The 25,680-nt window shown below is 38.3% G+C and overlaps 3 protein-coding genes and 2 pseudogenes across 3 annotated transcripts in view; 3 read left to right on the plus strand and 2 right to left on the minus strand.

Annotated features, from left to right (window-relative positions):
* The window catches only part of LOC139954241 (mitogen-activated protein kinase 14B-like), a 117,094-nt gene that overhangs the window by 54,613 nt on the left and 36,801 nt on the right, over positions 1-25,680 (minus strand). The window contains exon 3 of the mRNA XM_071953961.1: positions 17,455-17,625. Coding sequence (XP_071810062.1) covers positions 17,455-17,625 — 171 coding nt within the window. The remainder of the gene's footprint in view (positions 1-17,454; positions 17,626-25,680) is intronic.
* Positions 776-1,682, minus strand: LOC139934086 (uncharacterized; annotated as a pseudogene).
* On the plus strand, positions 1,719-2,729 carry LOC139934088 (uncharacterized; the record flags this gene model as incomplete). Its single annotated transcript, XM_071928379.1, has 1 exon — positions 1,719-2,729. A coding segment is annotated over exon 1 (1,011 nt), but the record flags the coding sequence as incomplete, so codon positions are not given.
* On the plus strand, positions 2,769-3,557 carry LOC139954243 (uncharacterized). The gene has a single exon (XM_071953963.1). The coding sequence runs from the start codon at positions 2,769-2,771 to the stop codon at positions 3,555-3,557; it is 789 nt and encodes a 262-aa protein (XP_071810064.1).
* On the plus strand, positions 21,441-22,773 carry LOC139934089 (uncharacterized; annotated as a pseudogene).

Genomic DNA, 25,680 nt, shown 5'->3' on the forward strand with positions numbered 1-25,680 from the left:
ACCATTACCATACTAGATCACATAATAACTACTATATCCCTCTTGCCCGCACATCGTTCTTAATGAACACACTTCGTTTTCATGGACCTCGTCTATGGAGTGGACTCGGGCAGTCTGTAAAATCAAAGTCCTCTGTTGGCCGATTTAAAACCGCTTTCAAAAACTATCTTATCTCCCAGTATACGTGTATAGCATAGTTTACATGTATTTTGTCTTGTTTTATATGTGCTTTATTTTGCTTCGTACCTCTTTAATTAACCGTGTCGTAATGTTGCATATGTCAGTCTGATGTCTACTACAGTTTATGTCCACTCCGTTTGTTTATCTGTTTTTGTTTCATTGTTTTGTTTTGTTTTGTCTTTTTTATTTTGTTTTGCTTGTTCTTTACTATATAGGATTTGAGGCATTGCATGGTGGGGTATCAATATATGTTTGGTTTGCGGTAACACCATGTGTGTATCTACTTGCCAGGTAGAGTTGTTCTAGGGAACTGTCTTGCTTTATTCTACTGCCGAGGAGTAGATAATCGGAGGTTCGGGAGACTTCTCAGTTCTGAAAAGAACTGTCCTGCTTTATAACTATTACCAGGGCGGATGGTATAGAAATTTGACTGGACTACTACTTTAGCTTATAGGATTGTAATAACTGTACTGCCGCGGAGTCAGTTCGGAATTGGTCTCAACGTTTTGACTAGCTTGCTCTAGTCATCGTCAGGAGACTGAAGAGGTAGAGAGGAGTGGGCTTATTTATAGGGGTTCAGTGGATCCACTGCAGGTCAATCAATGCTCTGATTGGTTGTGTGAATGGCGGGCTCAGGGCTATTGTTAGGGTTGCCCATTGTGTGAGAAACCTCTCGGGTGTAGTGAGGCGTGTCAGTAGGTTGGGGGTTGTTAGGAGGAGGGTGGTAGGATAGTATGCCAAATGCTGCTGATGAAATAGCCGATATCTTGTGGCACAGTGTCGTGTCTGTATATTTCGATAGCTTCCCTTATGCGCCTTTTGTACCAATGTCGCTCAGGTGCTATTATACGAGCCTGGTCCCAATCTATGACATGGTCTAAATCGGTGGAGTGTTTGACAATGGCAGATTTGTCATATTCCCCTCTGCGGCCGTGTGCTTTATGTTCTTTCAGCCTGGTAGTTAGATCTCTACCGGTCTCGCCAATGTACACTTTACCACAAGTACAAGGAATTCGATAGACCCCTGCCTGACTGCTAGAGTCATGCTTGTCTTTGTGGGTGTGTAGCTTAGTATCCAACTTGTTGCGAGTTCGGTAGTAGACCTTGATTTCGGCCTCACGGAGGATCCGTTGAATTTTGTGTGAGGTATGACCAATGTACGGAAGGACCGCAATGGGCATATCTTTGGATTGTGCAGACTGAGAGTTGTGTTTTGAAAGGGACTCTCGTTTGTTAGGTTTATATCCATTCGCTTTTAGCACTGTGTTAAGGTGCTCCAGTTCATTAGGTAAGTGTTCCTTATCACAAATAATGTGTGCCCTTTGAAGTAGGGTCCGGTTCACTGAGGCTTTCACAGAAGGAGGATGGAATGATCGAGAGTTGAGGTAGCCGTCTGTTTGGGTGGGTTTTCTGTATACGGAGTGTGCTAGAGAACCATCAGTCTTCTTGGAAATGAGTACATCAAGGAAAGGTAATGAATCGGATGCCTCAGTCAACGCCAGCTATCTGAAACTGAAACGGATGTCTTATCCTTGGGTATGAATTTTGCCACTACCCCGAACAAGATACCATTTGAGGAATTCATCCAAGCAATTGAACCCTCTATCCGAAAGCTGGACAAACAAAAGGCAGACGACATCGGCATTCAGATTCATGAGGTCTTGAAACATTCTAAACCTCCTAAATCCAATCTATCGAAACGAGAATTCCAGGCCATAAATGACCTTCGCCGGGATCCCTCAATACACATCCTGAAGGCTGACAAGGGTAATGCCACTGTTGTAATGGACCGCACTGAATATGACCAAATTGTTCAAAGTATCCTTGACACAGATACCTATGTCCGCCTAAAGAAGAACCCGATCCCATCAGTTGAAAGGAAGCTCGCTGCCAAACTCCTCTCCCTAAACCGTAGCACTGCCATACCCACTCCATTGTACAGACATCTCAGGCCTTCAGCCTCGAAATGCCCGAGATTCTTTGGTCAGCCAAAGATTCACAAACCAGACAAACCGCTCCGCCCTATTGTCTCCTCTCGAGGTTCCCCTACCTACAACCTCGCCCAACACTTGACTAAGCTTTTCCACCCACTTGTGGGCAAAACACCTCACCATGTACCCAATTCAGCAGGGTTTATCGATATTATCAAGGGAATTGAATTACAGTCATCCGATATATTAGTGAGTTTTGATGTCAAATCTCTTTTCACTAATGTACCCACCGATGAAGCTTGCCAAATAACCAAAGCGGTACTAGAACAAGATGAAACTCTAACCGATCGAACCAGCCTAACGCCAGACCAGATTCATGATCTATTAATGACATGCGTGAAGTCCACATACTTCCAATGGAGAGATGGATATTACAGACAGGCTTTAGGAACTCCCATGGGGTCTCCTATCTCCCCAGTCTTAGCGAACATTTTCATGGAAGATTTTGAACAGAAAGCCCTGGGTACCGCTCGACTCAAACCCAAACTTTGGCTCCGATATGTGGATGACACGTTCATCATTTGGTCGCATGGATTGGAAAACCTTGATGACTTCCTTAGTCACATTAACCGCCAACACCCTAACATTCAGTTCACCATGGAAACTGAGACATCCGATTCATTACCTTTCCTTGATGTACTCATTTCCAAGAAGACTGATGGTTCTCTAGCACACTCCGTATACAGAAAACCCACCCATACAGACCGCTACCTCAACGCTCGGTCTTTCCATCCTCCTTCTGTGAAAGCCTCAGTGAACCGGACCCTACTTCAAAGGGCACACATTGTTTGTGATAAGGAACACTTACCTAATGAACTGGAGCACCTTAACACAGTGCTAAAAGCGAATGGATATAAACCTAACAAACGAGAGTCCCTTTCAAAACACAACTCTCAGTCTGCACAATCCAAAGATATGCCCATTGCGGTCCTTCCGTACATTGGTCATACCTCACACAAAATTCAACGGATCCTCCGTGAGGCCGAAATCAAGGTCTGCTACCGAACTCCCAACAAGTTGGATACTAAGCTACACACCCACAAAGACAAGCATGACTCTAGCAGTCAGGCAGGGGTCTATCGAATTCCTTGTACTTGTGGTAAAGTGTACATTGGCGAGACCGGTAGAGATCTAACTACCAGGCTGAAAGAACATAAAGCACACGGCCGCAGAGGGGAATATGACAAATCTGCCATTGTCAAACACTCCACCGATTTAGACCATGTCATAGATTGGGACCAGGCTCGTATAATAGCACCTGAGCGACATTGGTACACAAGGCGCATAAGGGAAGCTATCGAAATATACAGACACGACACTGTGCCACAAGATATCGGCTATTTCATCAGCAGCATTTGGCATACTATCCTACCACCCTCCTCCTAACAACCCCCAACCTACTGACACGCCTCACTACACCCGAGAGGTTTCTCACACAATGGGCAACCCTAACAATAGCCCTGAGCCCGCCAACCACACAACCAATCAGAGCATTGATTGAACTGCAGTGGATCCACTGAACCCCTATAAATAAGCCCACTCCTCTCTACCTCTTCAGTCTCCTGACTAGAGCAAGCTAGTCGAAACGTTGAGACCAATTCAGAACCGACTTCGTGGCAGTACAGTTATTACGATCCTATAAGCTAAAGTAGTAGTCCAGTCAAATTTCTATACCATCCGCCCTGGTAATAGTTATAAAGCAGGACAGTTCTTTTCAGAACTGAGAAGTCTCCCGAACCTCCGATTATCTACTCCTCGGCAGTAGAATAAAGCAAGACAGTTCCCTAGAACAACTCTACCTGGCAAGTAGATACACACATGGTGTTACCGCAAACCAAACATATATTGTTCTTTATTGTTTACTTACTAATATTTTGTGTGTGTTTAAGGCATTCCGTTTACAAGCTTCGGCTTCCAGGGTAATGCATCCTCGTATTAGTTTTATTGTACCTATTGTTTTGTTTTCTTATTAAGTGAAGTGAAGTGAAGTGAAGCGAAGCGAAGCGAAGCGAAGCGAAGCGAAGCGAAGTGAAGCGAAGTGAAGCGAAGTGAAGCGAAGTGAACTGAAGTGAACTGAAGTGAACTGAAGTGAACTGAAGTGAACTGAAGTGAAGTGAAGTGAAGTGAAGTGAAGTAAAGTGAACTGAAGTGAACTGAAGTGAAGTGAACTGAAGTGAAGTGAAGTGAAGTGAAGTGAAGTGAAGTGAACTGAAGTGAAGTGAAGTGGAGTGGAGTGAAGTGAACTGAAGTGAAGTGAACTGAAGTGAAGTGAAGTGAAGTGAAGTGAAGTGAAGTGAAGTGAAGTGAAGTGAAGTGAAGTGAAGTGAAGTGAAGTGAAGTGAAGTGAAGTGAAGTGAAGTGAAGTGAAGTGAAGTGAAGTGAAGTGAAGTGAAGTGAAGTGAAGTGAAGTGAAGTGAAGTGAACTGAAGTGAACTGAAGTGAAGTGAAGTGAAGTGAAGTGAAGTGAAGTGAAGTGAAGTGAAGTGAAGTGAAGTGAAGTGAAGTGAACTGAAGTGAAGTGAAGTGAACTGAAGTGAAGTGAACTGAAGTGAAGTGAAGTGAAGTGAAGTGAAGTGAAGTGAAGTGAAGTGAAGTGAAGTGAAGTGAAGTGAAGTGAAGTGAAGTGAAGTGAAGTGAAGTGAAGTGAAGTGAAGTGAAGTGAAGTGAAGTGAAGTGAAGTGAAGTGAAGTGAACTGAAGTGAAGTGAAGTGAAGTGAAGTGAAGTGAAGTGAAGTGAAGTGAAGTGAACTGAAGTGAAGTGAAGTGAAGTGAAGTGAAGTGAAGTGAACTGAAGTGAACTGAATTGAACTGAATTGAATTGAATCCATAATGAGGACCAAAAGTGGACAACCCTTTCCCGAAATCTGATAGAGATAACAGAAATGCAGCGCTTGTACAAAAGGCGGAGAATAGTGATGCAAGCGCAGAGTTTTGCAGGCAGCAAGCAGAGCCATAAAAGGTGGCATGGACTCTGCGTTTTTAGGAGTTCACCCAGACAAGACCAAATTCCTTATTAAAACGGAAAATACTGCGTGGGTATGAAATAAACTCAAGAAGCCTGTAAGCATCAAAATCTTACAAGTTAACAGAAACTTGTAACAAGCCAGCCAGTACCGTAAAGTTTGCATTGCATGCAGCTGGTGCCCCACTAAATTCATTTGCTAAGCAATATTTTCTGCATAACAGAGATTAAATTGGGCCTATAATCTAATACGCACATCTATCGAGTCGCCTGCTAAGCACATAAAAGTATTGCTTCAAACCAGCCAGAATTACATTACAAAGTTTACATTGTTGTGACTGGTGCCCTCTAAATTCTTGATGTAACTATATTACTTCACCTGGCAGATTCATGTACTGACTCTACGCTGTTATTTTATTACCAAGTGCGACCGCATTAAAATAGAATTATCCACATTACACACACAACTAGATCTCATTATCGATTAATTTGAGATTAAAATAACCATAGTGTGCATATTATGCACATCAGTGAAGACATCCATTTTGTTACGTTAATTCAGTAGCACAATTTTACTGCACGTAAAAATCTAGACGTAGATTCCAAAAAAACATTTTCATTAAGTGAAAATCAGACTTTATTATAGGTTGTTTTTGTGTGATGGCGAACACCAATACAAATGACAACCACTACCAAATATACAATTTAAGGTTCAATAGAAATTTGTATTATCATAGTAATTATGAACAATCAATCAATCAATAAAACATTTATTTCCACATTCACATCACATGGAGGCATCATCCTAAAAGCCGAGGCTTATGGCGGATGTGCCCGTTACAAGATTACATAACAAAACAGGAAAACAGCACTAAATAGACGAATAAATAAATACATACCACTACGGTAGATAACTACACAAAGGTTTAACCATGATTAAACAATGTAAATGTAACTATCAAGCAGAACATGTATGTGAAGTAAACAAAGGGACAGCAATTAAACAAACAATACAAATTAGAAAACATATACGAGTAAGTAGGTACGTAAGTAATTAGGTAACGGCTAAGCCAACTACCAGTATTAAAAAGCAAATCGATCAATTATGTTGGGAATTTAGTAAAAACGTTTTTAGTCGGTATTTAAACGAGCTAATTGAGGGGCAATTAGTAATTGGTGGTAGAAGATTATTCCAGTTTTTTGGTCCAGTGAAAGAAATTGTGTGTTGGGAAAGAGTTGATCTAAATAGGGGAACATGTAATTTAGCTGACGACCTAGAATTATAATCATGTACGGTGCTGTTAAAAACAAAAAGATTGAGTAATGATTTAGGAAGTTGGTTGTTTACTATACATAAAAACATCTTGCTGAAATACATTTATATTCATAAGAGACAATAGCTTATGTTTCTTAAACAAGGGAGTGGTGTGCTCGAGAAAGGGGGCCTTGCATACAATGCAAATAGCCTTTTTCTGAAGTTTAAGATTTGACTTGTATGTACTGGCCCAGATAATGTTACAATAAGAGAGGTATAAAAGAATAAGTGAACAATATAAAGTATGCAGAATGCTCAATGGGAGTGTATACTTCAATCTACTCAGGAAACCAATATTTTTTGATATTTTGTTTTCTAATTCTTTGATATGGATGTTCCATGAAAGACATTCGTCAATATAAACCCCAAGAAATTTTGTATTAGTCACTCGCTGTATGGGCTCATTATTAATTTTAACTTGACAATTACGTAAATTCAATTTCTTTTTACTTTTTGAAAAAGCCATAAATGTACATTTTTCAAGTTGAGTTAGCCTGGAGCCAAATTGAAACTTTGTCTAATTCAACATTAAGTACATTGATAATAGTTTCTACATGTCTGATATCACTTGAGTAGATAATATTAGTATCGTCTGCGAAAAGGATAAAAGAGAGGACCGTTAAGGCATGACAAATATCGTTTATGTACAAAGAAAATAACAATGGCCCAAGAAGGGAACCTTGTGGTACTCCATAAGTAATATTATTCAATGAAGAGGAGCAGCAGTCAATTTTAGTATATTGATTTCTGTTTGTGAGATAACTACAAAACCAATTCAGAGTAGTACCTCTTATGCCATAATAATTAAGTTTTGAAGCAGAATATTGTGATTGATGGTGTCGAAGGCCTTAGACAAGTCTAGAAAGACACCGAGCGATATGCAGTTATTCTCAAAACCTTTAGTAATTTTATGGACCAGGTCTATTACAGCCATGTCAGTAGAATGATTACTTCTAAACCCGTATTGACCATTGTACAAAATATCAAATTTAGATAAAAAAGAAGAAGTTCTCATATAGACTATTTTTTCGAGAAGTTTAGAAAAACATGATAACACAGATATTGGTCGGTAGTTAACGGTTTCACACTGGTCTCCAGCTTTGAATATGGGTGTCACTTTGGCTGTTTTCAGTTTATCGGGAAAAACACCCTTAGAAATGGACAAATTCAAACATGGCATAATGGCCGACTAATTTTGGAAATAACGGACTTAAAAACATCTGGGCTCAGGTCATCGTACCCAGCACTTTTACCGTTCTTAAATGATTTGGCAATATCACAAAAACCTCCTTTTGATCGGTAGGGTAGAAAAACATTGATTCAGGGTGATTACATTTTTAAAAATCTCTAAATGACACATCTGTTTGTGGAATTTTACTATTCAGTGATGGGCCAATGTTAGTGAAGTAATTATTGAATATATCAGCGACCTCATGGGGATCATTAACTTGTCTACCCTCGTGTTTAAGCTTTGTGTCTGACTTACGACTACCGGTATTATTATTCAGAATGAGCTTAATAATCTTCCATGTCTTCTTTTAACAGGGTGGTTAGTTTATTACGGTAAGTTGTATACTTCTGCTTATTCTGCTCAGTTGGTTTGTTAATATATTTTTTATACAGTCTATGTTTATACTTGATAGAATTAATCAAAGCAGTGGTCATCCAGCTTTTAAGTTTACAAGTCGTTTTGGATTTCACTTGTTGAACAGGAAAATTTGCATCATACATTGAGGTATACTTAGAGTGAAACAAATTGAAAGCTTGGTTAGGATCCTCATTAGACAAAACGTCACTCCAGTCAGTTTCAACAAGATCATATGAAAATCTGGCAATACCACCGGCATTGATTATCCGTCTAGATTGATTAGCACAATGTTGGGGCTGATGAGTGTCCTTTAATGATGAGACTTGGAAAATGGGAAAATGATCTGTAATTTCAGTAAATAGAATACCACAAGACATGTCATCTTCGAGATTGTTGGAAATGATGTTGTCAATGATGGTGGCAGTCGTGTCAGTAATACGGGTTGGTCTATTTATTAATGGCCGATAATAATTACTAAAAAGACTATTAACTAAATTCTGGGTAGGTCGATGGGAATCACATTGCAAGAGATCTACGTTGAAGTCGCCCATAATAAAAGTCTTTTTGTTTTCTTTGTTAATAATGCATAGCAATGTTTCATAATAATTGTCAAAAATAAACAGTCGATAATACACTCAGGAGAGTGGAGCAAGCTCTTAAAAATGTGTGATGGACGGACCCAATTTTCAGCGTTTACGAACACAGTGTGAAACATTACCATTTTCCGTATAAAATACCGAAACTGGTATACATGTACATACTGTTATGTTTTTTTTTTCATTTGTCCAGAAGTAGCAAGATGTCACAGAACAGCTTTTTAGAATATGTGACAATGAATTATCTTTATTCAGGATGTCATAAAATTAGACGACGCTCTACTTTCAACTAGTCGTCATCCCAAGTTAATTTTCATCTCAAGTTTTGTTTTCTTCTCCAAAAATCAAAAAAATGTGTGATTGTTCGCATTTAATTGTTTCAGTCCTAAATCAAAGATAGTCGAAGCAACAAAACACTTGTTCAAACTACTTAAAACAGTCTCCATGAATGGCATGTCAATAAAAAAAACATGTCAATAATTTAATTCCCAAAAATACATAGTTTAAGGAAGCAGATAATTTAACAGAACTTTCAATAAAAAAAATCTGTTCTCTAGCAAGGTACATAAAAAAGTCAACGACTCCCGCGGTATGGACGTGTTCTTTATTAAGGCACTATACTCCGAGCGGCGTAAGAATATTCCAACGCATGGGCCTTGTCGCATCAATTATTTCCACACGCAAGAGGTACAAAATATACTTGTAACAGACAAGGTAACAGAGAATCGTTTCCTAAAAGGCCCTATCAAATATTAACAATAATCTCAGGCAAGCATTTAAAAGAAAAAAATGGTTGTTATGTTGTTCGAAACGTCCAAACTATATATCTCTCCTCTTTTTATTTGTGGACTGTAAATTATTGTTACTATTTTTCAATGGCCCTACTTAAAGACTATAATATTTTTAGATCAAGTATCATTTAAGGTTAGATCATCAATTAGGCCTATATACTATATACATAACCAATGTAGTTTCATGAGGAATATCCACTGTTTGGCGGCAAAAGAATACAAATATTTCTCATGTAAAGCTGGTTGGACTGTTGCTTATGTAGCACAGAAACTCGGACCAAACAAACATCACGTGAAGCTGTCAGTTCTCCAAGAAGCTTACGGATACAAAAGCTCGTAGGAACAATAAAAAAATACATCACAAAGTCAGCTTTTAGGCATGGATAATTTGCGGTAAATCTCAAAAACTGATTGTCGGAATAATTTAGTTAGTTGATCAAATACAATGTAGTAATACAACCACAGGTATCACATTATCACAATGTTAGCGGCAACGCTCCATAGCAACACTGTTGCTAGGAAGCGCAAGGATCTTTCCATTACCGAGGCACGTGTCCCCAGTCAGATTAGATAACGTTTTATGAAAGGTCCGACACTATAAAAGCTTTTTTTTTGCATAGCTATGAAATAAACTCATCATGCCTGTAAGCATAAAAACTGACTGCCAAGCATAGAAAAATCTGGCTTAAAAGAAACTTGTAATCAGCCAAAGTTCCGTAAAGGTTGAATGGCTGGTACACTGTGTCTGCTACACTGTGTCTGCTAAGCAAGCACATTTCTGTGATTATGGGCTTTATAAATTTGAACCCTCTTTGAAGAAGAATAACTGACAGACAGACTTCAACTTCGCGCTTGAAGGGGCCACAGCAATTTTCCTTAGGTCTTCCTACGTTCTTGTGCACTTCTTTTGGGGAAAATAAGTTTGTATTGGAACCTTGCAGCACTGCAATTTTAAGGCCTGCGACTTTCCTTAACAAGATTGTAATAAGAATGATATGAAAATAGCAATATTCAGAATGATGTGCACAGCTCAACTTGTTCCCTCTTCATTAACACAGGACTTAACAAATTTCGAATTTATTTGGCTTTGAAGTTTTTTCAAGTACTTTACGTTTCGAGGAAAGCATATCTGCTATTACATGTTCAATACTGTGGCTAAAAAATACTGGGGGTGATTGACAGCTCCAATGTTCAACGATTCCTCTGTGGTGCCGCTCGGCTGGTTGAATTGTTGTGGCCTTTGATTGCGGGACATTCTGTTGATGGTAATTCAATCCGACTGGGGACAGATTGTGCATTTGCAAAGATTCGAGCGCTTCCTAGCAACAGTGTTGCCATAGAGCACCAAACTGAGTTTCAACATTGTGCCCGGATTAAAATTAATAATCGACATTCAATTATTTCATGCCTAAAAGTACAAATGTACTGGCTTTAAAAAAAGTTTCTTTGAAGGTGATAAAAATTATACAGCAACATTTTATTGGTTGGGGAATTTACTTGGGTGTTTTTTGTTTTTTACTGTTTCCTTTTGTTTTGGGTGATCCTTTGTTTTGGGTGATCCTTTGTTTTGGGTGATCCTTTGTTTTGGGTGATCCTTTGTTTTGGGTGATCCTTTGTTTTGGGTGATCCTTTGTTTTGGGTGATCCTTTGTTTTGGGTGATCCTTTCCTTTGAATTTAGTGGGCACCAGTCACAACAATGTAAACTTAATAATGTAAAATTTCGGCTGGTTACCTGTTTCTGTTTAGTAATACTTTTCTGTGCTTAGCAGGTGACATGATAGACGTGCTTACATGCTTTAATTATGGCAGGGCCCAATTTCATAATGTTGTTAAACAGAAAAATATTGCTTAGCAAATGTCTATACTAAGCTTAGTAGGTAACCAGTTGCAAAAATACAATCTTTACGGAACTTTGGCTGATTACAAGTTTCTTTTAAGCCAGATTTTTCTATGCTTGGCAGTCAGTTTTTATGCTTACAGGCATGATGAGTTTATTTTATAGCTATGCAAAAAAAAAGCTTTTATAGTGTCGGACCTTTCATAAAATGTTATCTAATCTGACTGGGGACACGTGCATCGGTAATGGAAAGATCCTCGCGCTTCCTAGCAACAGTGTTGCTATGGAGCGTTGCCGCTAACATTGTGATAATTACTACGTTGTATTTGATCAACTAACTTGATTTTTTTTACAAGAATAGTGCAGACTTGAAAAATGTGGCGAAATTTGTTTCGTCTTAGCATAGCAGCTTTAAACATTTTAACTGAAACAAAACCATTAAACTTATTTCGTAAAGAATAAATTATTCCGACAATCAGTTTTTGAGAATTACCCCAAATTATCCATGCCTAAAAGCTGATTTTGTGATGTATTTTTTTATTGTTCCTCCGAGCTTTTGTATCCGTAAGCTTCTTGGAGAACTGACAGCTTCACGTGATGTTTGTTTGGTCCGAGTTTCTGTGTACGGACATTCTTACTGTTGAAATAAAATTAAAGCCAACTGCTTATCGTCCCACAACAGCAATTTTATTGAAAACATTCAGTTCGAACTGACGTCTTCTCCTTAAAAAATGATCCCAAATACTCAAAAGTCCCAAAACGGCAAGGAGTACAGACAAAAATGTTGTATTTAACAGCCCTTAACGGCGATTATTAAATAATAATCGCCGTTAAGGGACGTTAAATATAAAACATTGGAAATTTGTCGGAAATTCTTACTATTTTAACAAACAATATTGGAAGTCTAAAACGGCAACAACAGACAGGAAGTTTGGAGCCTGGAGCCACTCCTATCCTCACATTAAGTGACAACTTCCCCTTAGATGTGCTGCAATTGTAACTACATTATAAAATTGCTACACTTTGTTGTAACTTGTTACAAAGTATTACAAGGCTTCAATGTTTTGCTTTGTATGCCGCTCTGCTCTCATTATTGGTCAACACTGACACTTCTTGTGTTTACTGCATTTGTAATAACTTTCAAGAAAACGATCCCTGAAATTGTCATTGCATTGTGCAGCGCTCGTTTCGTTTCGTGGGTACTCGATAGTTTCGCAGGTCCTCGCTCGTTTGTCTTCGTATAGCTGCTTTCCAACTGAGAGGCGCCCTCGTTTGACTGACAAACGAGCGAGCTTCCCTTGCGTGTAGCGAGTAGGGGCACACGTTGCCGGTCTCGCTCGTCTCGGTCCCTCAGTGCCTCGATGGCAACTAAAGGGCTGTACCGTATTCATGATACATGCCACACAGGATTTCACTAATGAGATCTGGGGGCAACAGTGCGTCGCAGAAAAGCCGAGTGGCAAAACTCACCGCGGTGCTTTGCGGGAGCGCCACGGGGCGACGCGGGATTCCGATTAATGTTTTTGGTGTCTTCCCTAAGAACTGGTTTGCTACTCCACCAGGGTGGGGATTACACAGTGGTGTTGGTTGGTTCAACCTTAAATTATGTCAAGATTTAACAACACAGGTCTCAAAATACCCACTCCACCCACAGCAATTCAGGGGTTGCCCTTAACTTTTTTTTAAACTGGCCAGCAGGACCAGTTGGCTTGATTTTTCACTGGTCCGCCAGGTTTTTTACTGGTCCGTCAATTTTTATTTTTTTTCCTAAACTAATAGTATACTGTTGTATACCAACTGCTCGATTTCCAATCGTCGCTATTTCAAAACTCAACATGAATTGCAACGTCAACATGTAATTGTGTTCGAAAGGGGGCTCATTAATTTTGAGAGTTTTTTCTTTAAGAATGTAATAACAATAATATTATTAAAATTAATTTAAAAACAGGTCAAATTATTTGTCAGAGCAAATTGGAAAATTTAATATGATCTTTATTTAGGTAGTTTTTTTAGTCCACGGTTTATTGTAAGCACTCGACATCGAAGAATTCCTAGTAAGAAGAACTTTGTTACGAAAAAAATTAGTGTTTTACTAAACAAACAAAAACACTTTAAAGCCGACTGTTAAAATATCATTAACTTTTTATGTATTGCCTTTAAATCTACGGTAAGGAGGGTTAAGTGCGATCGCTCAAGTTATTTTATCATGTATGAACATTGCCTATTATTGTAGTTTTAATAAGTATTCATAAACATAATACATCTACCGAAGTTCCCAAAATCTTCTCACTTTCATCCAGAAAAAGTAAACCCCCAACATAAAGTAGACATCAAAGTAGTTGCAACATCCATGAAGAAGCCTATGAGTTTTACGGTATTTTTTTCAATTATGTGTGTGGAATGGTCGGTGCCGGCGTCTGTTTTGTGAACAAAATTTTCATTTAAAAAACGTTTTTAAAAGCAGCAAAAACAACCGCGCCTTTGTTTAACACATGATTGCATTCTAGAACCCAAGTCTTCCTTGAAATCAACCTGCAAAAAACCCCAAACAACTGCGCATTATGTGACCAATAAAACCATGGAGCAATAAACTAGATCGCCCACCAATCGCCACGCAAAAAAAACCCCAAAAAACAAACAACAACAAAATTAAACAAAATCAGAACGGAAGAACCTTACTAAACACAATTAAATACTTTGTTTTGCTCATCCAGAGTATCCTAACTTGGTATTTTTTGTTGAACGAAGCCTCACCGTCTCGTTTTTCGTAAATACGCTAGACACTTATTCCCACATGGAAATCTGCTCCGTTGACGACCATGCTGCTGCTGACAGAATGTGTTTTGCTTTGTGGTCTTTTGTCAAGGCGATTGAAGCTAGTTTTGTAAGCACTCGCGTACTTTCACCAATAGAGGGCGTCTATTCTCACGCTATCGAATATTCTGAAACGCCCTCTAGCGATCAATGTTTCTTACACTTATTGCCACATGAACTAAGGCTGTGTCCGAAACGGCGACTTCGGCTACAGCTATGGCTAGATCGCGCGCGTCTGCTATTCTTCAACACTGGTAGACGCGCTGATCTAGACGTAGCTGTAGCCGAAGTCGCCGTTTCGGACACGGCCTAATACGAAGACTACAAGCCTTTGCGTTGCATGATGGGATTTTGCGCTGTGTAAGCGTGATTGTCAGAAGTTTGCTAGCGTTCAGCGGCACTTCGAGTGATTATTTTACGTTTTATCCAAACTTTGAGTGAATGTTTTTACGTTTTATTCGAGTCTGAAAATAGTTTTAAAAAATAGTCATAGTTCTGTAGTACCGCTGCCGATATTTTTGACTGGTCAGCCGGACCAGTTGGCAAGGTGTTTCAGCTGGTCCGCCGCGATTTCTACTGGCATTTGGCCAGCGTTAAGGTCGAACGCTGGCAATTGCCATGATGCACGCTGTGCTTTTGCGTTGGTACCCTTCTCCAAAGTTTCAGTACAAATTTACATTTTCTTCGCAGAGTGCCCCTTGCCTGAGGAAAATTGCAGTGCCCCTTCAAGAGCAATGTTAAAGGCCTGGTAACAATGTAGCCAATACCTTGGAACCCTGACCACCCTCTGACAATGTTAGTGTTCAATTGTTTTGTGCTTTCATATGGTATCTATTTTGATCTAAGTACATTTTAAAGATCAGCTCGTAAACTACACAATTTTCTTAAGGGCTGTAGATACCACATTGTGTATTGCAACCTGAACAAACAAAATAAACAGAATCTTACAGAATATTGCTTACTGGCTAGGATGGAAGAGACCATGTAAATGTTTTGATTGCAATCTAGTAAGCATGTGTTTTTTAGCAGTCATGTTAAATATATCCCAATGCTTGAACATTTTGAAATAGCAGTTTAACTTTCCAGTCTTTTCTTTTCTCAATTTGTGCATGCATGTGAAAAGCTACACAAACACAACTGTTATTATACTGAAAGAGTTTATTTTACTAAAAAAGGGAGCACTAATCTCTTCTTACATGTATAAATTGTTTTCTATTTAAGGAACGTTACAGAATTGGTAAGAAACAAAAATCGAGAAGATTTACATGAAACTTACACGGTGTAATGATGATGATAGTAGAAAACATCCCTTGAAATATTTCTGTCTGAAATGTCATATTTGATGAGAAATAAATAATCTAACTTCGCGTTTGGAGTTTATCGCTCAGTGAGCGTTTTATTCATTTTAATGTTGGCATTGATGCAATGCAAAAATTTTATCGTTTTTTCACTATTCTCTCGTGACCCAGATGGCCGATCGATCTCAAACTTCTACAGGTTTGTCAGTTTATGTATATGGTGGATTACAAAAGTGCCTACACTGCCAGAAACTGTTTTGTTAGCAAAAACCAATTCTGTAATGTTCCTTTAAAGCTTCATCCCAATTTCCAGCTTAATTTTGTTAAATAACTTTTAAATAATATTTGCATGTATTTTATAATACACTTTATCACATTTAATGCATGTTTCAACCTTAAAACATCTGGAAATTGAAGTTTTAATACATCATTAAACAGTAAATTGATACGTCTCTTGTTGACAGAATTTGTTTTGTTATTTGTTAAACTGATGTTACTGTCATTACAGCAGATGTTATGAATGCATAATATCAGTCACGGTAATGTTAGTCACGAAGCTTAATTTGCATAATTGTCAAAAGATTTAAGAAATGTTTTTACCTGTGTTACGCAGTATAGCAGGTACATGTATACATTTTTTATATGTTTGACATGTGGGAACACAATGTCGTGGTTATGTAACGTATTGGCCCGCCGGGTGGCGAGTAAATTTGAATATGTGTAGAGGCAATGGTGCATGAAGGGCATGTAACTTCATTCTAGCCTTGCACTGCAGACAAATAGCACGTCTTTTGTTTAATGTTATCTATTTTAAGTAAACAATTCAAGAGGCCATTGTTTCCAGGTGATTTATTAAGCCGTGGCCGAGGGTTTTCCAGAGTTTTGCGCTTTTCAAGTTTGAACTCTGTTTTTTTAATCCCGGACCATACATGTAGTTGTCATCTGTATCAGAAAAAGTGATATAGAAAAAAGTAAAACATTCTGTTTGAGTTTTTGGCAGTTCTGGAGCGGTTAAGTGTTTTGGAAGTTTTTTGTGGATAAGAGTTTTTTTTGAGCGGAAGTTGATTAAAAAGTCGTGCAAAATCGCTCGGCAGGCTTACTGCAAAATTATGTATTTTGGATTGTTATTTGAGTAATGTATCACATCGGGGCGATGTATTGTGACTAGCAGCAAGGATGACAAGTTTTTTCCATCTAATAACAAGTGTTGGTAACCTTATAAGATATAATGTTCATATGGATTTAGATCTGTAGCACTTTTAACTTGAAGAGAAATTTTAAAAACATACACAGCACGTTTTGGTTGCATCGCTTTTTGTAATGTCAGTCATGGCAGTAAATGACCCCCCCCCCCAGTCAGAAAAGCTGAATATGAAATTTCAAGGTTTCAATTCTGTGTTGTGTATTCAAGTCCTAGTATCCCCCATGCCAAACATGGTTTAGATAGCTGTCATTGTTTAGACATGATAGCTGATAAGATATTCAAAATTAGTAAAAAATGTAATGTCAGTCACGCTGGAATTGCCCAGCTGTATTGTTCCTTTGATCCTAGAATACCTCAAGTTGCCATTTAGAAACTGCAGCTGTGTATTACTGATGTTCAAAACTGGATGACTTGTAAATAACAAGTTAAAGCTTAATGAAAATAAAACTGAGGTCATTGTGTTTGGTGCTCCTCAAAATGATAACAAGCTGCCAAAGATATTTTTGCATGTATGGATTGACCCTACTGACTTTGTCTGCAATTTAGGACTAAAATTTGATGCGGCTGTTAAGCAGAGTGTGGATTGGAGTCCTGGATAAACAATACTGCGCAAAGAGTTTGCCCTGGTGTTCCTGCTTTGATTTACTGCATACTGCACCACAGCACTCAAACCATTACATGGTGATATGTATAGGAATAGTAAAGGTCTCATACTTCAAAAACATAGCTCCACATTACCTTGCAGGAATATACTAAATGTTGGAGCGCGAGCATCACTGAGTGACTGATATAAACGCTTTAAGAAGCCACTATTATTATAAAAATAAAGATTAACAGCACTAGCCTACAGTACAACTGTTCACTGTATGAAACTCACCTTGAGCCCACGAAGTATTTGATACACAAGGAATTGGACATGCTCATCAGAGAGTTTTTGCGTTTTTGTGATGCTATTCAGGTCTGCACCCATCAAATGCGTCACCATGTACACATCCCGAAAGGTTGCTAAGGTATCTCCTCTACAAAAGACATCAAGTAGACTGATGATCTGTATAAGGAAATCAATAGTATAAAAACATTATGGGTTTTTAAACTAAAATTGTCAAGGTTATCTTTAAGTTAAACAATTCTTCCACACAATGCGGAACAAGAAAAGCCAGACACCCAGGCTGCTTCTGCTTCTTCTCATACAAAGATATTAAAAAACAAGTTTAACTATGGACGAAATAATAGATAATGTAACAAGAAATCACGAACGCCCATGCCTAAGTAAGAGAAAGACAATCATCAACTCATTCATATAAGAGTTGAGGAAAGATGCTACAACGTTTTTGTAAAACCATGGGAAGGGATAAGAAATAGAAGACGTAATTTTTTACCTATCTTTTTAAAAAATATTGCCAATCTGGGACATTTGCTGTTGCTATAACTTTGTTTAAATTGTATGAATATTTGTACTCCATCTTTTTAATATTATTGCTGTTGTGAGACATTTGTGTATTGTAAAACAGTTGTTGTAAGTCCGAAACCATGTTTGTTTGACACCTCCAAATAAATATTAAGAAACATCTTTTTGAATGCCTTTAAAATATCATACAAAGCTATAAACTTGTACCTGGGGTAACTTTCCACCAAATAAATCAAATTTTGCTTCAAGATGCCTGCTAAAAACACTATAATTTTAATCTGCAGAAAAGTTTAATTTACATTTCCAAAACCCACTGGTACTTGTATTTGATAATCAGAAAAGCTTGATTTTGCATTAAATTTATCAAATATACATAGACATGATGTTACCCCCAAGCAAGGAAAGAGCTCTCACTCACTTAGTAAGATGTTGGCGTTGCTCCAAAGTTGGTTCTTGACAGAAAATATCATAAACATTAACACGAAAATTCTTAGTGACATTTGATCTTAGCAACAGTTACCCACCAACTTTAATAATTTTTAAATACAAGTCCAATCTATATCTGGACCAAATGTTGTTTTGTGGACTTATCTCTTTCATGGTACAGCAACAGTTTGAAATTTGGGTATTTGCCCATTTTCGGTTCCCACAGCAATGAAATTATGTTGTGGCATCTTCTTTGAAATATGGACATTATACAACCTCAAATGTCACTTTGCAAAAAGAAATATTTTTCATTAAATGTTAAAGATAGTTCAGTTAGTCTTCATCTTGCGGTGGTCATTTAAAAAAAGTAGAGTCTCCTGCAGTGAAACCTGTGGTTATATTTATATTTAATTCAAAAGTAGTACAAGTAAAGCACAAGGAACATTCAATATTTTCTATGGTGAGGTCACCAACTGATGTACTTTCAAATACAAAAATTAACTAGACATTGAGAGTTTGTGAACAAACTCTAGGTGTTTGGTTTCCGGAAGTAAAAGCCTGGTGTAAAAAAAATATTGCACCTTGCTCTGTTTTCAAGGTTTGTAATAAATGATCAAAATTGCAAACATTGTCAAAGCAACATAGGAGTACGTCATTTGAATTCAAGAAGTTAACTTAATGTTATTGAAAATATTCTGGTAAACATTACTGTGTTAAAAATGTGTAAGACAAGTTTTTATAAAAGATAGTGAATGAGTTTATCTAGAAAACAAATTATTCTCAAACTACTTTTATAGAAGTTCCTTCCTTCCATATATAGCTTAAAACAAATAAAATGATACTTTTCCGGTGCATTTTGAAGTGCATGTGTAGTGAATTCCTTTAAGAATAAATAAAGCTTTCTTTGTGCACCAAAGACGCATGCTTCTGTTTTTTTCTTCTTTTGAAAACTGCCGAGGTGTAACGACAACGAGGGGCGCATAGCAAATGCTCGTCCACTTCACCGTCAGCTCTGGTCAGAGAAGGTCTCGTTTATTAAGACAGTTTTCTTCGCAGCTATTTTCTTTAGCCAATGTAGCAGGTTTGGACTTGGCTTGGTGGTGTTTGCCCCTCACAGGGAAGAACCTGCTCATTGGTTAAAGTTGTAAGTAATATATATTAACTATTATTAACTAGTAATTACCCCGCCTAGGCAGTTGCAGGCATTTTCCCATAATTTAAGGCCTCGGCAGTTGCAGGTCAATCTAATTTAAACTGTTGGTAAAGTTATAAAATTATTTAACTCTTACCACAAAAACTGGTGATCCTGACATTGAACATTAACAGTACTGTTATAAGATTTTTGTTTGTTGCTGATTCTAGAGGCAATAAGTTTTCCAAATATTCTAAGCCTAAAAGATAGAGCATTTCATTTTACAATTGACAATGTTACTTTACATGGTGCCAAAATTTATAACCTGGTAGGACCTACCATTCATAGACTCAGTTCATACGGTGCTAAGGACATTGTGGTTGTACGCCTAGCAGCTGGCATTAATGATCTCACTTCATTTGCATTTGTTTTAACACATGAATACCGTGTATTGAAATCTTCTAATCATACATCAGAGAGCTTGTTTCAACAACTGAGTAATTTTGAGAACACCATTTTAACGGCGAGAGCAAATACTCTAGTAACTTTTACCACTATTCCTCCCGCCTCGTTTGCTAAATTTCAAACCATCAAAAAGCTATGTGTGCCAATCATTTCAGAGGTCGACATTCAAAAGCAATTCTTGTGATTATTTTGACTCCCAGCAATTCAACAATTCAACAATATTGATTCTTCTCATGGCGATTTTTCCATTTATTACATGAACTCAAGGAGCCTCTGTAGACATTTCTTTGAAATTCAAGATTTCTTAGCCACCTTGGACCATTCCTTTTCAATTTACGGTTTTACGAAACATGGTTTAGAGAAGCCCCTCCGTCGTATGTACATATGAAACATGGTTTAAAGAAGCCCCTCCGTCGTATGTACATATGAAACATGGTTTAAAGAAGCCCCTCCGTCGTATGTACATATGAAACATGGTTTAAAGAAGCCCCTCCGTCGTATGTACATATGAAACATGGTTTAAAGAAGCCCCTCCGTCGTATGTACATATGAAACATGGTTTAAAGAAGCCCCTCCGTCGTATGTACATATGAAACATGGTTTAAAGAAGCCCCTCCGTCGTATGTACATATGAAACATGGTTTAAAGAAGCCCCTCCGTCGTATGTACATATGAAACATGGTTTAAAGAAGCCCCTCCGTCGTATGTACATATGAAACATGGTTTAAAGAAGCCCCTCCGTCGTATGTACATATGAAACATGGTTTAAAGAAGCCCCTCCGTCGTATGTACATATGAAACATGGTTTAAAGAAGCCCCTCCGTCGTATGTACATATGAAACATGGTTTAAAGAAGCCCCTCCGTCGTATGTACATATGAAACATGGTTTAAAGAAGCCCCTCCGTCGTATGTACATATGAAACATGGTTTAAAGAAGCCCCTCCGTCGTATGTACATATGAAACATGGTTTAAAGAAGCCCCTCCGTCGTATGTACATATGAAACATGGTTTAAAGAAGCCCCTCCGTCGTATGTACATATGAAACATGGTTTAAAGAAGCCCCTCCGTCGTATGTACATATGAAACATGGTTTAAAGAAGCCCCTCCGTCGTATGTACATATGAAACATGGTTTAAAGAAGCCCCTCCGTCGTATGTACATATGAAACATGGTTTAAAGAAGCCCCTCCGTCGTATGTACATATGAAACATGGTTTAAAGAAGCCCCTCCGTCGTATGTACATATGAAACATGGTTTAAAGAAGCCCCTCCGTCGTATGTACATATGAAACATGGTTTAAAGAAGCCCCTCCGTCGTATGTACATATGAAACATGACCACCTTATTCACTCATTGCGGTCTTCAAGACCCGGCGGAGGGGTAGCCGTGTTTTAAAGCAACTCGCTCAATTTCTCTATTCGGAACGATCTCATGCCTTCCCAAGATGGCTTACTTGAATCAATTTTCACTGAAATTCAGCGAGACAATGCTTGTAACTTAATCGTTGGGAATGTCTACAGGGCTCCTGGTACTCCACTTGATGACTTTAACAGATGTTTTGATTCATGCCTTGAAAGGATTAATAAGGAGGGGAAGCTTTGCTACATAATGGGTGACTTCAATCTTAATTTGCTCAATTGTGAAGATCAAGCGCCCACAGACCAATTTGTCAATACGTTTTATTCATATGGCTTCCACCCTCTGATTACCAAACCCACCCGCATCACCCCACACACTGCCTCTATGATTGACAACATTCTTACTAACTCTGATCTTGCTATTACAGCTGGTCTTTTGTACTCTGATATCTCTGATCATTATCCTCTTTTCCAGATGACTGCCTCTTGTTTTCAAAAGTCTGCGCTTCCTGAGAAAACCTTCCTTTCTAGGAACATACATGTAAACAGCAACTCCCTGAACTCTTTCAGGTGCGAACTCAATGGCGTTGATTGGAATGACGTTTATGAAGCTTCAGCAGTCAACACTGCTTGCGATTCTTTTCTTTCTATCTTCACATCTCGCTTCAATAGCAATTTTCCTCTTGTAACCAAAATTATTGGGGCATCGACAAAAAATCAACCATGGATCACCCAGTCTATAGTGAACTCATGTCCATTTTAAAACAGACTTCACAGGCGTTATCTGCCCAAGCCCACTGAGGACAATAAGCAGTTTTATAAGATCTACCGTAATCGTCTCACTGCCACTATACGTTTAGCTAAGAAGCAATATTATGCAGATAAGCTCGATCATCACAAGGGCAACCTTAAAAACATGTGGCTTGAGATAAATGGCATTCTGGGTAAACGTAAAGAGTCCTCGCTTCCAGATAGCTACACTATGGATGGTGAAAACTTTGTGTCACAACCTCATGATATCTCCAATTCTTTTAACAACTTCTTTACTAACATTGGTTCTTCTCTTGCAAAAAAAATACCCTCTTCTCGAGCGCACTTCTCAGATTACATGCACAATCCTAATGACTTCTCCCTTTTCTTAACTCCCACTAATGCACAAGAAATCCTACATATCGGTAAAGACATAAAAAAGGGTACAGCTGCGGTTTTGAAGGTATTAGTTCTACTGTTATGAAATCTGTTCTTCCCTCTATTGCTGAATCTCTCGCTCACATCTTCAACCTCCCCTTTCTAAGTGGATCTGTGCCTCTTACTCTAAAGGTTGCAAAAATCATTCCCATCTTCAAAACGGGGATAAGAGCAACATTAATAATTACAGACCTATCTCTATTCTTCCTCGTTTCTAGCTTCATTTCTCAATTTCATCTTCTGTTCGATCATCATGGCTTTAGATCTAAACATTCCACCGTCTTGGCCCTTATTAAATTTGTTGACAATGTTTCTCATGCATTAAATAATAAAATGCATGCAGTCAGTGTTTTCATAGACCTCTCTAAAGCCTTTGATACTATTGACCTCTCTTTTCTTCTTTCCAAACTTGAACACTATGGCATCAGGGGAATTGCACTGCAATGGTTCTCCGACTATCTTGCTAATAGACACCAGTTTACTTCTATAAGGGCTGCGATTCTGTTCGCTTAAATATTAAGCATGGTGTTCCTCAGGGCTCCATCCTTGGGCCGATCCTATTTCTTCTGTACATTAATGATCTCTATTGCTCATCCAACCTTTCTTTCTTTCACATTGTTTGCAGATGATACAACTATTTTCTACTCTAACCGTCCACTTTCCTCCTTATTCAACACACTCAACACTGAATTATGTCAGGTCTCTCTTTGGTTTAAGGCAAACAAACTTTCCATACACCATGCCAAAACCAATTTCATCTTCTTCTCTAATTTACCTCCAGTGATCATTGAGGACATTGCAATAACCAGAGTTTCTTCAACTATATTTCTTGGGGTCATTATTGACTCAAAATTATCTTGGTCTGAGCAATATCTCTTCTGTCAATAAAGTGGTCTGTTGTAATTCTGGCGTTATCTCCAAGATACGTCGTTTCCTGCCTGCCTCTTCGCTTGCTCTTCTTTACAATACTCTTATCTTTCCTCACCTAAATTACTGTAACATTGTCTGGGCATGTGTGAATACTACCAAATTGCGCTCTTCAAGTGGCTATTTCTCAAAAAAGGGCTATTCGCATCTGTACTTTCTCATCTTACAGAGAACATTCAGTAGTTCTTTTCGCACAATTGCACACTCACTGTCACTGATATTAATAAGCTCCACACGGGGATATTTATGTTTAAATTCAATAATAATCTTCTTCCAGACGTCATCTCTTCCTTCTTCAAGTCTGTTAAGCAAACTCACAGCTACTCCACTAGATCCTGCACTAATCTTTATGTTCCATTCACACACACCACTTACTCTATGAACACAATCCGCTTCTTTGGTCCTCGTGTGTGGAATGCCATAGGGATGAACGCATTAGATCTAAGCGGTCCGTGAGTCTTTTTAAGTCTGCTTTCAAGTGTGACATTATCTCCCATTATGTATCATAGCTTACCATTCTATGTAATTGAACCACATCCATCTCTTCAATACTTGTCTTATTTATTTTCAACTTTAACTGTTCTGCCATCTTGTCGCTTCTATTACGAGTTTGTTGTGTCATGTATTATGTTCATCTGTCCTTTTTGTCTGTCTGTCTGTGTCTCTGTCTGTCTGTCTGTTTGTCTGGCTGTTTTTTACAAACTTATGCTTACCAAAACGGCCCCGTACTCTATTTATTTATTCATGTTTACTCTTACTTAAAGAAATGTTTTGCTTTACTCCGTAATACATGTAACTGTTGTTATTCTTTTATGAGAGTATGGAAATAAATGTATCCTTGAATTGAATTGAATTGAATTGAATTGAAAAGTTTCAGCATAATCACGACTGTTATAGATGAGGTAAACAAGAAAATTATCTCACACAATAGCATTCCACAGGGTGGAGTCTTATTGAGATAATTGTCCTGGCACAATACAATACGTAAAGTTGAAAAGAGAACAAGGTGTGGAAAATCTACAAGTAACGAAAGAAATCACTTTGCCCATTTACATGACGGTTTGCATGGCGACTCCAAACTAAAACAGCGCTGGTTTTTGGAAATGTACAAGTCGTTTGATTTTGACCACACTACCTTGCAAAAATTGAAGTGATTTTCCAGACTCACCAAGAACTACGTAATCCCCCATTGGTAGTGTGCATAAACATTGCACGTACATCACCTCGTGTAGTGTATATGCCTTGACAAATCAATATTTAGCCGTAGAGCACGAAAAAAGCTTTGAGTACAACAAATAGTCTTCATTCAAGACGTTTTCAACATACATTTCCCTTTTGCTTAAATAGTCTCTTCTACAGACATCAATATTTCATATAGTTAATATTTCCTCAATCTGTACATCACAGGCATGCAACTGCCTGTTGAAATTTGTTTTTTATTATGCTCCAATAATAATAATACAAAGTTCTTATAAAGCGCACATATCCTATACACTTGATCAAGGCGTTGAACAAACAGAGAATTAACAATAAACAAATTAAAGGGCTCTGAACAAATTGGTCTTCAACAGTTTTTTTAATGTCATGATTGAGTCAGACTGCCGGATTTCTGGAGGGAGTTTGTTCCATAGGTTGGGGCCACTATAACCAAAGGCACCCTGACCAACCACTTTCATACAGATGGTGGGAGTAAGTTTTGTTGCGTTGTCCAGTTTATGGAGTCGGCTTTCACGATGATATATAGAGAGAAGATTGTTGAGGTAGACAGGTGCAGAGCAGTGAAGGCATTTCCAAACAAAGAGCATTATTTTGAACTTGATTCTGTCCGAAACCGGAAGCCAATGGAGTTGTTGAAGGATGGGGGTGATGTGTTGGAATTTGACAACCTGTAGCCCAGTAGAGGATGGCATTACAGTAGTCGATGTTTGAGACAACCAGAGACTGGATAACAGTGTGACATGAAGATGTGGTCAGGTATTTCCTTATGTACTTTATTCGATGGAGGTGAAAGTTGCACTTCTTGCAAACGGCTGATACCTGAGCACTCAAGGATAGGTGGCGATCGAGTGTTACGCCGAGGTTTCTGGACTATTGTTTCACCAATGACAATGTTGGTTGAGCCGAACTCGCATAGTTGGTGTGGGGACATTATTTGAAGAAACTCTGTTTTCGTGTCATTCAGTTTGAGGTTTGTGGTC

Source organism: Asterias amurensis, chromosome 2 (assembly GCF_032118995.1).
Source record: "Asterias amurensis chromosome 2, ASM3211899v1".
NCBI lineage: Eukaryota > Metazoa > Echinodermata > Asteroidea > Forcipulatida > Asteriidae > Asterias > Asterias amurensis.

Bases quoted from the DNA above. Each gene is read 5' to 3' on its own strand.
- LOC139954243 (XM_071953963.1), top strand. From the start codon at position 2,769: ATGGAAACTGAGACATCCGATTCATTACCTTTCCTTGATGTACTCATT.